This window comes from Sorghum bicolor, chromosome 2 (assembly GCF_000003195.3).
Source record: "Sorghum bicolor cultivar BTx623 chromosome 2, Sorghum_bicolor_NCBIv3, whole genome shotgun sequence".
NCBI lineage: Eukaryota > Viridiplantae > Streptophyta > Magnoliopsida > Poales > Poaceae > Sorghum > Sorghum bicolor.
Window position 1 is genome coordinate 56,960,940 of NC_012871.2, and position 13,576 is coordinate 56,974,515.

The 13,576-nt window shown below is 49.5% G+C and overlaps 3 protein-coding genes across 3 annotated transcripts; all 3 read right to left on the minus strand.

The window, feature by feature from the left end:
- Positions 486-2,495, minus strand: LOC8065376. The gene is made up of 2 exons (XM_002462248.2): positions 2,108-2,495; positions 486-1,999 (listed from the first exon to the last, which is right to left on the minus strand). The coding sequence occupies exons 1-2, from the start codon at positions 2,420-2,422 to the stop codon at positions 842-844; spliced, it is 1,473 nt and encodes a 490-aa protein (XP_002462293.1). The 5' UTR covers positions 2,423-2,495; the 3' UTR covers positions 486-841.
- LOC8056179 lies at positions 2,844-5,871 on the minus strand. Its single transcript, XM_002462249.2, has 3 exons — positions 5,324-5,871; positions 3,610-4,370; positions 2,844-3,508 (listed from the first exon to the last, which is right to left on the minus strand). The coding sequence occupies exons 1-3, from the start codon at positions 5,627-5,629 to the stop codon at positions 3,013-3,015; spliced, it is 1,563 nt and encodes a 520-aa protein (XP_002462294.1). The 5' UTR covers positions 5,630-5,871; the 3' UTR covers positions 2,844-3,012.
- LOC8056180 lies at positions 7,703-10,198 on the minus strand. Its single transcript, XM_002462250.2, has 3 exons — positions 9,484-10,198; positions 8,536-9,293; positions 7,703-8,434 (listed from the first exon to the last, which is right to left on the minus strand). The coding sequence occupies exons 1-3, from the start codon at positions 9,781-9,783 to the stop codon at positions 7,957-7,959; spliced, it is 1,536 nt and encodes a 511-aa protein (XP_002462295.1). The 5' UTR covers positions 9,784-10,198; the 3' UTR covers positions 7,703-7,956.

Consider the following 13,576-nt stretch of genomic DNA (forward strand, 5'->3'; position numbering starts at 1 on the left):
AGATTTACAGACCAACTGTGTAATTAGTTTTTATTTTTATTTATATTTAATACTCCATGCATGTGCCACAAGATTCGATGTGATGGGAAATCTTGTAAAGTTTTGGGTCTTTAGACGCATCTAAACAAGGCCTTAGTGCGTTTGTTGCAGCAGCCAACTGCAGCGGCAGCACAACTACGGTAACCTGTCGAATACCCACAAATATTTGAAAACTTAGATAGTTTATTAGCTAAATTTATTTATCAACTATTCAGCTTTTCTCTCACAACAAATTAGTGATTAGTACTTTTTGTCATAACTTTTCTGCCAAGACACTAACTATGGATATAGTTAGGACTTTGAAGACAGTCTCATTGACCAATTATGTTCATCAATAATGAATTTCACGACACATGTCTATGTGTATGCATCCAATACATTTAACTTCTTACCCCCCCCCCCTAAATCTAAGCAAGTATCGCATAGTTAGTGTAGTTGCACCTACGTAAAAACAGAAAAAATAGTGATTATAGCTTAATTTTCACTATATTTGTACCTTAAAAATAAAAGTCTACACACCCACAAGTCAAATATACTCCTTAAATTTTCTCAAGCTCCGCCAGTGTCGCATAAGTATGTTGGATGCATGTGCTACTCCTAGGTTTAAGCAAAAGTGTCCCATATATCGGATAGACTTAGACATGTCACACCGTCCGATGACGTGGATGCTTCGTGGACCCATCGATTTGTTTCGAGAGGAAATGTTCCACGGCTATTCCTTCCCCAACGGACGCAGGTATCGAACAAACTTTGAAGATATCTCCTTCCACATCACTCGCACCTGATCAGTGATCACAGCGACTCACTGCGGCAGCAGCTTCCTCTCGTCATCGCCGTCGTCCTCGGATCCAGATTCTTCATCCCCGTAATCCCCTCTATCTCGCGCCGCCTCTGCCCGCGCCATCTCCCTGTCCCTGGGGTAGGTGCAGTACAAGAACGAGTAGATGGCACAGCACATTGCCATGGGGATGGCAATGGAGGTGTATATCGCCCTGGCGAGTGACGCCGCGTTGTGCCGCTCCATCTCGACGTCGACGGCCGTGCGCTCGTCTACGCCGCCGCCAGTTGCGGAGCGGGCAAGCTTGTAACCGTACAGGCGCTCGGCGAGGAGGCCGACCACCGGGGGCGCGAACGAGGCCAGCACTGCCTCGAACGTCCGGTCCAGCGCGAACACGGTCGTCATTGCCCTCGGCGGGACGATCTCGGCGAGTATCGGGCTGTTGGTAGCTGTGCTGTTCCAGGAGGCCATGATCCCCAAGATGAACAGCGCGGCACCATGCTTGACCGTGGAGGACGGGTCGTTGGGGAGCGCGAGGAGGAGGACGCCGGCGAGCGGGATCGCGGAACCGGAGCTGATCTGCGAGAGGACGATGCGTCCCGAGTTCTTGAACCGCCGGGCCAGGGCGTCCCCCATCCTGCCGCCGAAGAGGGATCCCAGCGACGTGGCGACCTTGAACAGCGTCATGAGCGCTGCCGTCTCGCCGTGGGAAAACCCGACGAGCTCCAGCCACATCGCCGTGAACAGCAGCGCTGACCAGGGGAACGACCCGGTCAGGCCCTGCGCGATGATGACCTGGAACGACGGGATCCGCATCACGGCCTTGGCCTCCCTGGCGAACTCCTGCAGCTCCTGCCTCACCGGCTTGACGGTGGCCGGGGTCACCACGCGCCCTCTTGCGCCGTCGCTCGCGGCGAACGCGCGGATGGACACGCCGACAGCGGCCCCCGAGACGCCGAGCAAGAGGAAGGCGAACCGCCAGCCCGGCAGCCCCAAGAACGTGGTCGGCGCCATGAGGAGGCCGAGGGAGGTGCCTGCCACGGTGCCGGCCTTGCCAGCCACCGCGAGCCATCCGAATGCCATGCCCCTATTGGCGCCTTCGACGGAATCAGCAACGAAGGCGAAGATCGCCGGGATCTGCAGCGCCAGCCCGACGCCGTTCAATGCCGCCGTCACTGCCATCTGCACTCCTCCCATGACATCTCAGTTTTGCCGCAGGCAAGGCAAGATGGAAGCGGATGAAGGAAGCTGGCGGCGAGCCGGCAGCCACGGCCCAGGTGCACGGCGTACCTGTGGGAAGGTGGTGGAGAAGCCAATGAGGAAGGTGGCCGCCGCCCAGACGAAGGCGCCGAGCGCGATGACGGTGAGGCGGTCGTGGCGCGCCGCCAGGTACGCCGCGAGCGGATAACAGGCGGTCTGCACCACGGAGCGTGACAGCGCGATGGAGCCGAGCGCCGTGGGCGATGCCTGCAGCGCGGCGCCGATCTCCCGGTACACCGCCGGGAGCAGCGCCGCGTCGGCGCGCTCCATGGCCAGTGCCGCGAATGCCAGAAGCAGCGTCGTCCTCCGCGAGCGCCGGTGCCTCCAGCCCTGCTGCTCCGCCATTGCGTGCTGCTGCGGACTGTGGTGCTGCCACCACTTCCACCACCGTGCTTTGTAGTCAACGGCGATGGGCGAGCAAATTGAGAGATTGAGAGCTGAGGTACCTTTCAAGGGCAGTAAAGGCTTTGCAGCACATGTACAATTTAATAATAACTACTAAAATAATCCTCGATTATTCCTCGCTGCCGCCTGCCTCCAGTGATCTGGTGTTTGGACTTTGGATAGGTTCCCGCCGCTCCAGACGAGAATCCGTGACCTGGAGTCTTGCAAAACACGTCCTCAATATTTGGCAAACTCGACGTTTCAGCAAACGCTGTTTAAATTAGACGGGCATTTGGTGCCGCTGGTATTCATATAACTCAAAAATAAAGTTCGTTTCTGTCAACATTGAAGCGCCCTTGTGTACATCAAGAGGTCAGCGGGATATGTTGTATACTAGCATAGCAGTAGCAGTACCAGCATAACGAAGATATGGAAGAACAAAGAATGGTCACTTTAGTGAATCATACTGATCACCGTGTTACAAGTTCCTAAAATCGGCAGAATATCCTAAAATCGTGTTACAAAGTGGACCATGTAGCATCTTTTGTCCGTCACAACTCATGGTTTCCTAATAGTTTTTCAGTGCCGGCATCGGCCTCAGCAGATTCTTCAGCACCATAGCTGCCATCAACCTCACCAGGCTTATCACCATCGTGCATCGATTCAAAGAGCTCAAACCTGTCGTCATCGCCGCATCCAAAGCTCGAACCGCCCAGCTCAATCTGATCTAGCTCTGACTGGATCATAGACTGCATGCGCGCACGCTCCCTGTCTCGAGGGTAAGTGCGGTACATGAACGTGTATATGGAGCTGCAGATAACCATGGGGATGGAAATGGCCGTGTACAGCGCCTTGGCCAGCGACGCAGCGTTCTCCCGATCCTGCTCAGGGCTGCTCCCTTTGTCGTCCAGTTTGAAACCATAGAGGTGCTGCGATAACAAGCCAACGACAGGTGGCGCAAACGAGGCTAGAATCGACTCGAAAGTCCTGTCCAAAGCATAGATGCTTGTCCTTTGCCTCTCGGGCACGATCTCTGCAAAAATCGGCCTGCAAAAATCGGGCATTTTTTGAAACGTTTTAGTAAACACAGACCAAAGATTTGAAACCAGTGTTTAAAATTGAGAAGGTGAAATGTGTGGCGCAGGTACCCGTTTGTAGCAGCTCCATTCCAAGAGATGATGAGTCCCATGATGAACAGAACAAGTCCATGGGCTACACCGCTGGATCTGGATGGATTATCAGGCAAACCCAGCAGGAGAACAGCAGCCAGTGGAACAGCAGAGCCAGCGCTTATCTGCGACAGGATGATCCTCCCGGCGTTCGGATATCGCTGAGCAAAGAAATCCCCCATCTTGCCACCAAGAAGGCCGCCAATGGAGGTGGCGACAGCAAAGGTCGTCGTGAAAATGGCGGTGTCCTCGTGGCTGAACCCGATGAGCTCAAGCCACATGGACAAGAACGACAGTGCTGACCATGGGAATGAGCCGCTGACACCCTGCGCGACGAAGACTTGGAACGTTGGGATCTGGATTATGGACTTGGCCTCAATGATCAGCTCCCTTGCTTCATCAAGTGCAGATTTTTTGCTCACTGGTGCAGCATGTGAGGCAGCATTGTTTGTGGGGAAATGGGGATCCACGGCGAAGAACCACACGAGGATGCCTACGATGACACTGACGACTGCGACGAGATGGAAGGCAATACGCCATCCTTCAATCCCCAAGATTGTAGTCTGAGCCAGCATCAAGGCAAAGAATCCCCCAAATATGGAGCCTATGCTGCTCGTCAGTTGCAGCCAACCGAAAGCTGTGCCACGGTTGTCGTCGTCGGTGGAGTCAGCCACCAGCGACTGAACTGCTGGTATAACGAGAGCTAGACCAATGCCATTCAAGCCCCTTGAAATTGCCACCTGGAGGAGAAGAAGAATTAAGTTTGAGTAGTCCTTTGTGGCAGTATCCGTATCCATATGTTCAGTTAAGATTACTGTCATGGAATGAGAGTACAAATAATGGATAGAAAGAAGCACTTCATAACTGCACTGAGTCCCCCTGGAACAAAATTGTCCAAAATCATTTAACCAATTGTACAGGTTAATTTGAAGAAAAAAAAGGCACAGAAGGATTTAGTTTGGTCTAAAAAGCTCATGCCTTGATTTTGGAAAGAAGGTACTGTCTCCATGCAGTAAAATTATGTTGTGTCAGTATACTGTTACGGTCAGAAACATGGAAATATTAAAACCTAATGCATTTGTATGATCCCAAAGAATGTGTATTAAGAAAAGCCTGGAATGCCATCTATTTAGATTTAGTCTAAATGATACTGAAAGTCTGAAACGTCATCAGTGTCACCATCGGTTGTGAGAAGGAAATACTTCATTGTCCTCTCCTCTCATTATACGCCAAGCGGAAGAACTTAAGAGATGACAGATGACTGCTTCTGGGTTGTTACTTAGTCAAGTGTCAACTGTAAAATTCCACATACTTTACCACGAATTCTACTATGAAAACGAAAGACTGGCCGAACGGCGGTCGGCGGTTTGTCATTTTCCTGGCATGATTATCGCCCTCAAGCATACTTTTCACAAGCTGCAGCCCTGACAACGGCATGATTTCTTGAAAATACCCGCCTCCCTAAGCAAACTTCACCTACTCAGAATCTCAGATTGGTTGAGGCTGATTAGCTAACAGCAGGAAAATGTTGGAGATTGGGATTGGGAGCCAAACCGAAAGACAGATCCCTGATGCAATCTGATCTTTCTAACCGCAGCAGCACAGCACTCGCTATGTACTATTCTTGTAACAAACTGAACAAGCAGCAAAGGCATATATGAGCATATCCAATGGCGGTCGGGCGGCGGCAGACCTGGAGGAAGGTGTCGGAGACGGCGACGAGGAAGGTGGCGGCGGCCCAGAGGAAGGCCCCCAGCGCGATGACATGGGCGCGGTTGTGGCGCGACGCGGCGTAGGCCGCCACCGGGTAGCAGGCGGCCTGCACGATGGATCGGTACAGCGTGAGGGCGCCGAGCCCCGTGGGCGTGGCGTGCAGCGCGGCGCCCACCTCCCGGTACACCGCCGGCAGCAGCGCCTCGTCGGCGCGCTCCATGATGGACGCCAGGTTCACCAGCACCAGCGTCCGCCGCCCCTCCCGCCACGCTGATGACAGCCCCATGCTTCTGACTGAGACCTCTGGCCGCTCTCTCGCTCGCCTCTCCTATTCAGGCCGGATGCTCAGCTCTGGCTAGCTTGGGCAGCCGGAATGGCCGCCATTGGTCAGCAAGCAAGCAAGTAGCTCCAAAGCCACCGGCGATCTGGGTCTTCTCTTCTCCTCGGGAGAATTTTAATACGTATTTATTTACCGCTCGCTTTTGGTTCGAGTGTAGTAACCGTGTAGCATAGTGACATGTGGGCCATCATACATTTGGGACGTGATGTCAGTGATGGAGTCAGGTAGGCTGGAAAGTCAACTTGGGCAAGCCGGCAAGTTGGGGAGCTTCCCATTGGTTGGTTAACTGATTTCCCACGGGGTTGAAAAAAAAAAAACTGATTTCCCACGGGTCCCACAGTAACCCAGACAGAGAGTATAGGAGTTTATGCAGGATGGACTGTGGACTGTGGAGTGATGACGCCTGGTATGTTGTGTGTGCAAAGCAGCAAAGGCTGGCGGCAAGGCAGGTGGCTAATACAATGTTTAGATTTGAAATTTTTTGGCTCGAAGTGAAAAAATTTTGTGAAATTGGGACTTGAGAACTAAACGGGGCTAAAAAATTTTGGGCTAAAATTTTAGACTGCAACTATGCACGTAATCCTATGGAAGCCCACCAATGACAACTGCAATTGCATGCAGCCTAAGTTATGTCAGAACAAAATTTGACAAACAAACACCTAAAATTTTTCGCGTGCGTCTGACCAAAAAAAATTACCACTTTAGCAAAAAATTTCAAATCTAAACAGGGCCTAAATAAATGTCGCGCGATTGCTGGCTGTGCAGAAAGTTATTATTTGCTGAACGACGGAGAAAATTATTTGTGCCATGTTGTTCTATATGTTATGGTTTAGCATTGCTGGCTGTTCTATATTATTTGCTGACTACTGAGATTTCCATTTCGTTGCAAATGAGATCTCGACACAAGGTTATTTTAGATTGCAGTAGCAATCGTTTTTCAAAGAAAAAAGTATGGTGCCATAACTATTTGATGCCTCTTGCCTCCAAGTACCTGATCTGCGCCAATGGTTTATTTTTCTTGGCTCTTGCGTAATCCCAATCCAAGGCAGACGACATCGCCCCGTGTGGTAACCAACTATATCATTTCTGTTTCCTTCAAAAAACACTATACCCCGTGTGGCTCTTACTGAGATTTCCATTTCGTTGCAAATTAATATAGTAGGTCCTTCAAAAAAATGTTCTAAAGACAAATATGCACATTATATTTTTTTAATAGCAATGATAGTCAAAGTTCTAAAACTTGAACCAAATCTAGATCAAAGGGAAGTATCTTTTATAGGATGGGATAAATCATTAGGGCTTTTATGTCCATACCGCTATAGTGGAGTGAATTTGCTCTTGCTTTTTTTAAAATGAAATCTAATCCTATTTGGATCTCCTTGGCTAAAGTTTAGCTCAGGACTAAAGATTAGCTTTTAAAAAGAAGGGGCTAAAGTTTAGTCCCTAAGAGCAACTCCAAGAGCTTTGCTATTTTTATTATAAAAACATTTTAGAACTTGTATAACCGAAAAATAAGCTCCAACAGATGTGCTATTTAGTTTTGTAAAATGGAAAGTTTGCTATTTCTTGATTTTCGTTGACCATATATAGCCAACCACTGACACTAGCAATCTGATAGCAAGGCTGTTGTGGATCTCTTCTTTTTTAAGAAGTTGTCTATTTTACAAAATAGCTAAACATTAAAATTTAGCTATTAATTTTAGTCAAGCTCTTGGAGATGCTCTTAAGCTGTTTGGATATACATGACTAAAAGGTGAAAGGGAGAGGAGAGAAAAAAAAATAAGTCATATGTTAGCATTTTTAGCCCCCTTTAGCCCACCTTGAAGGGATAATGAGCTAAGAGCAACTCATGGATTAGTTAATTTTTTATCTATATTCAATGTTCCATACATGTGCCGCAAGATTCTATATATTGGCGAATCTGAAAAATTTTGCAAATTTTTTTGGGAACTAAACAAGGAATGTGGATTTGCCCATATTTTTCTAAGTACCATGTGATTTTATTCATATTTTGACAGCAAATATGATAAGAGAATAAATCGGGGTGTAAGACAAGAAAAGTATGTGAGACAAACAAATACAAATAGGTCATATGTGAGCTAACTAATAGCCTTGCTCTAATGACATGTTCTGTTAGTTGTCTCCACTCTCGAGCATGTCTTAATTCTAACACATATGTGAGTATATCTAAATTCTCACATGGACGCTGCATGACTCAACTAATCGAAATCGCCTAAAATTTGCTCTCTAGTTTTAGATCCTTATTATTACTCCTACATCTCACGGTGATCATGGTCTGCCAACAATCTCACAGTATCCATCTCGGCCTTACGCAGTTCCTTACTGTCACAGGCAAGATCTGCTCGTTGACCATCGTCCCGATGTCCACTGCCGTCCTCCAGGCAAGAGCTTCCTTGCTCCTCCATCTCTCGCAACTCCGATTCCACTAAAGACTGCATGCGTGCACGGTCCCTGTCCCTGGGGTAGCTGCAGTACAAGAACGAGTATATGGAGGTGCAGACTATGAATGGTATCGCTGTGCAAGTGTACAGCGCCTTGGCCAGGGAGGCCGCGTTCTGCCGATCCCGTTGAACGCTCTTCCCCTTGCCGTCTGGATCGTATCCGAACACACGTTGAGCTAGGAGACCCACGATCGGAGGCGCGAAGGATGCTAGCACGGACTCCAATGTCCCGTCGAGGGCATATATGCTGGTTCTTGATTTCTCTGGGACGATCTCCGCCATGATAGGCCTGTAAGATTGAGCAAGATCGAGTTGAAAAAAGTTTCACATCATTCCGTTCCTGAATAATTACAAGAAGAACATTTGGATGCATGCGATGAATGGCTTTACAAGTTTGTGGCGGGTCCGTTCCAGGAGATGAAGACGCCCATGACGAAGAGGACGACGCCGTAGGCAACGCCGGCGGACGGGTCCTCGGGGAGGCCCAGCAGCAGCACGGCGGCCAAGGGAACTGCCGAGCCGGCGCTGATCTGGGACAGGACGATCCTGCCGGCGTCTGGGTACCGTACGGCGAGGGCGTCGCCCATCTTCCCGCCAAGGGAGCTGGCCACCCAGAAGATGGTCATGAGCACGGCGGTGTCGCCGTGGCTGAAGCCGATCAGCTCCAGCCACATGGTCCCGAAGGAGAGAGCGGACCACGGGAACGACCCGCTGACCCCCTGCGCCACGAAGATCTGGAACGTCGGGATCCGCACCACCAACTTGGCATCCTCGATCATCTCCGCGACCACCTGCCGCGCGGTGACGGCGGGCCGCCGCTTGCCGACCGCCGGAACGTCGACAACGCGCTCGCTCGTCGGCGGGGAATGGGGATCCACGGCGAGGAACCAGTTCAGGGCCCCGACGGCGACGCTGATGGCCGCCACGAGGTGGAACGCGACACGCCAGCCGGCGACGCCGAGAACCGTGGTCTGCGCCAGGAGCAGGCCGACGAAACCGCCAGAGATGGACCCGAGGCTGCTGGCGAGCTGCAGCCACCCGAACGCCGACCCGCGCGTCGCCTCGTCGGTGGAGTCGGCGACCAGTGACTGGATCGATGGCACCACCAGAGCTAGGCCAATCCCGTTCAGGCCGCGTGAGATTGCAACCTGAACATTCGTACAAGTGTTGGTTGTCAATGAGCACTTCTCCGACAAGAATCACTCTGCTGAACCACCGCGCATCTGTCCCAAATTAATCTACCACAGAAGAAGATCTACAGAGCAAATTGCAAAGGAACAGCATGGAAGCAAGCGGCGAAGAACAAATCAAACAGCGCTTGTAAAAGCAGCAGATCACCTGTAGGAAGGTGCCGGACACGCCGACGAAAAACGTGGCGGCGGCCCAGAGGAAGGCGCCGACGGCGATGACGTGGGCGCGGTTGTGGCGCGCCGCGGCGTAGGCGGCCAGCGGGTAGCAGGCGGCCTGCACGATGGAGCGGCACAGTGTCAGAGCGCCTAGCCCCGCCGGCGTCGCGTGAAGCGCGGCGCCGACCTCCCGGTACACCGCCGGCAGCAGCGCCTCGTCGGCGCACTCCATGATGGACGCCAGGTTCACCACCAGCAGCGTCCGCCGCCGCTCCCACGCCGCCGGCCCCATCCGTCCGAGTCCTCCGCGTTGTCCCTCGCTTGGTGTCCTCTCCTCCCGCCCAGGGATGGGAAGCTCAGCTCGGCATCAGGTCGGCCGCCACTGCCAGCGGACCAGCAGTCGCCGGCGATCTTGGCTCTTGGCGGGAATTTTATATTGCCGCTTGTCTTTGGTTGGAGTAAAGTTTAGGATTAATCACCAGGTCGCACTACCTACGATGTCACGTGGCCTGTACTTTTTTAAAAGGCTTAGAGCAAGTATAAGCGTTTTTCGACCGGCCAGAAGAGATCCACATCATACAAAAGCAGACACGTTAGAGAAAGATTATAATAGAACTCCGCTGTTGGCTATAAGAATCTTTACCACATATTTAGCCTATCATACAACAGTTAAGGCCTTGTTTACTTCTAAAAAAATCCAAAATTTTTTCAAAATTTTTCATCACATCGAATCTTTAGACGCATGCATAGAGTATCTATAACTCTTATAAAGCTAAACCCCACTAGATGAATTCTCTCTTCATGCAAGGTGTCCACATCATTCCCCACTAAGTCTATGTCATCCTATATTAATTACAAAAAATGATCATATCATCTATATCATGTGAAATACTTTAAATCTTTAATCTATTAACACAAAAGTCATGTACATACACTCTTTGTTTCATCACCAATTAATTCCTCTATAATGTAACCAAATATTAGTTTTTGTTTAGCAATTTTTTTACTAGATCTAATACAATAAAATACATGCAAGTTAAATTCATATGTATAAATACATAATAGACTGAATATCATATAGTAATTCTATGTATATAATGATTTATTTTTAAAAAATTCCCGCAGCAACGCGCGGGAAATTCACCTAGTTAAATATATTACAACGGGCACAAAATACTTGTGGGCGGACCCGTGAGCCCGTATAATAATAAATTAATAATACATACATAGATTATAGAAATAAGTTTAAGTATGAAAATAAAAACTACCTAGCATTATACCAACATAAAAATGATTCTCTTATATATAAATAGATACAAGGGAGGAAATCATAAAACTATGTTGCTTCGTTTATATATATAGTATAAAAACAAACCTACATATCACGAGGTCCAACACCCACACTCGCGGACATAAAGTTGCACCCGTACCCTTGCTCTACCGGGTTTTTACCTGCGGGCACACAGATAATCTATACCTGTTGCCATCTTTAGAAGTGATTAATTAGGATGTATTTTTTTATCCTTATTAAACAGGGGTGTGGGTATATATCCCATTCAATAAACGTTTACCGTTGTGCTAGTTAGTGTAGTGAGGGCGAGCCAAGAGGAGCAAGTTTCAATCCCTCGCAGAGTCGTAGGTATTTTTATGTGATAGACTAGAATTTTGCATGGCACTATGTTTTTCGGTGTGGATTTGGAACCATTATGCAACATTCCTCCTGAGGAAAGAATATAGCTATATAAGAGTGTGTAAGAAACTAGACATTAGTAAATGGAGTCCTGTGGCGCCATCTCCTCCGACGTGACGGAGTGTTGCTCGAGGTCCTGCGGTGCCATCTCTTCTAACGTTATGGAGTCAGCACAATCTCCATGGCTGGCTGACGTACGTTGGGAGCATGGCATGGCAATGGCATAGTCCGATGAGAGGAATCCCACAACGGTTTCGCAAGCGCCCGGACATCCAGACGAACACACATGTTCGGATGCTAGATCTGCACTACATCTTTATCCGTGCGCCTACATCCCGCACTCCCCCACATCAGTCCGCACCGCTTACATCTTTCTCCCGCGCGCCTGCACCGCTGCTGCAGCTGGTAGCTAAGCCAGCATCCAGAGGAGGGAGAGAGGTGGCAGATGCCCAGTTAGTGCCAAAAGGAGAGAAAGAGACAAAAGGTGAGAAAGAAAAAAAGCGAAGACACAATGCAACACGCAATCTACTTTTGAAACATTCGGATAAAACATTTGCAACATACGTCTGAAGGCAGATGAAACATATGAAACATGCATCTAAAACACACTATCTGCAACACCAGATATACTTTTGAAACATCTAGATGAAAACACTTGCAACATTAGTACGAAACAACTAAAACACTCGAAACATGCTAATGAAACACTTGCAAAAAACACCATGCAACGTCCAGATCAAAACACTTTCAAGATGTCTAGAGAAGAATTACTTGTTGCAACATCAAACCAAAGCTACCACAACAGTAGAAACAAAAGCGCAATGCAAGGTGCAACATCAGAAAAGAAAACTACTGCAACATCTCATCTCATATGGTAGTACTGCAACATCTCATGCAGTAGTACTGCAATATGATAAAACTGAACATAAAACATGAAAAAGATGGAAACAACTCAATAATCACCTTTCAGTGTTGCAACATTTGTAAATGTTAATTTCAATAACTGAAATACCCTATTGCAACAATCTCAACAATAATACTCTCTCTTTATGCAACACATGATTCACGCCTATTGCAATATTTAAAAATCATCTTCTGCAACATCCCAATAATTTATTACAACACAAAGAAACAGCAAAAAAAAACATACAAAATAGCAAGGGGATGGGTTTCGAGGTGCAGGATGCTCTAGCCCTGGCCCATCACCTTCGAGCTCGCAGGATGGAGGAAATAGGACCTCAGAGCTCATCAAAACTCTAGCCATCGTTGTGTGCCTTAGATCCAGCAGAGGAGGAGGAGGAGGAGGAGGAGGAGGCGGCTCATATCCAGAGGATAGGGATGAGGATGATGGCTTAGATCCGGAGAATAAGGAGGATGAGAAAGAAGGGAGGAGGAGGGCTCAGATCCATAAAAAACCGACCTACCTCGTCAAAGCCACCGTCATCGTTCTTGTCTCTAGTAGGAGGAGTGGGAGCAAGGTCGCATGGAGGTCGTGGAAGAGGAAGGGAGGGAGGGAGGGAGTGTCGATGAGCAGCGCAAGGCAGTAGCGAAGTGGCGTGCAGTGCGTGGCGTCTGTCCCCACGAGCAGGCGAGACAGCAAGGGGAGGGGCGTGAGCACCGGGAGGGAGGGAGCGCCGACGAGCGGCGCGGAGTAGAAGAGGTGGCAACAAAAGAGGTGCGAGCACCATGGGAGTGAGTGGTGGAGAAAAGGATAAGGAATGAGGGAAGCAGCGTGCGGCACAAATAGATCGAGTTAGTGTAGGTCAGCTGTGTCCACAATGAAATAAGAAGTGGGTGTGCGGGATCGGCGTCCGGCGGCCGGGACCCTCGGTCTGTATCATTACCGATCCCACAAACACGCACACGCTAAGCATGTCCACCGCCATGAGGTCCTCGGTCACCATCTCCACGACTAATATCGTAGTAACGTATGCTGGGAGCACGGCGTGGCATAGTCCAACGAGGAGTCCTAGCTACAAACATGCGTGGGCTAATTAAGCACGTCCACAAATGTGCACCTAGCGCGGATGACATCTCCTCCGACGTGACAGAGTCCGGCGCCACCTCCACCTCCATGGCTGACATGACATACGCTAGGAGGATGATGGCATGGCGTAGTCCGACGAGGAGTCCCACAAACACGCGCAAGCTGAGCATGTCCACCGTCATGAGGTTCTGCGGCGCCATCTCCTCTGACATGATGGAGTCCGGCGCCACCTCCATGGTTGACATATGCTATAGCTGCTAGGAGCATGACGTGGTGTAGTCTAATGAAGAGTCCCATGAACATGCTTGGGCTGAGCACGTCCACCGCCGTGAACTCGACACAGCTGACGTACGCGTTGAAGAGTGCCGGCGACACCAGCACCACGGAGCCAATGGTGCTCGTCGAGCA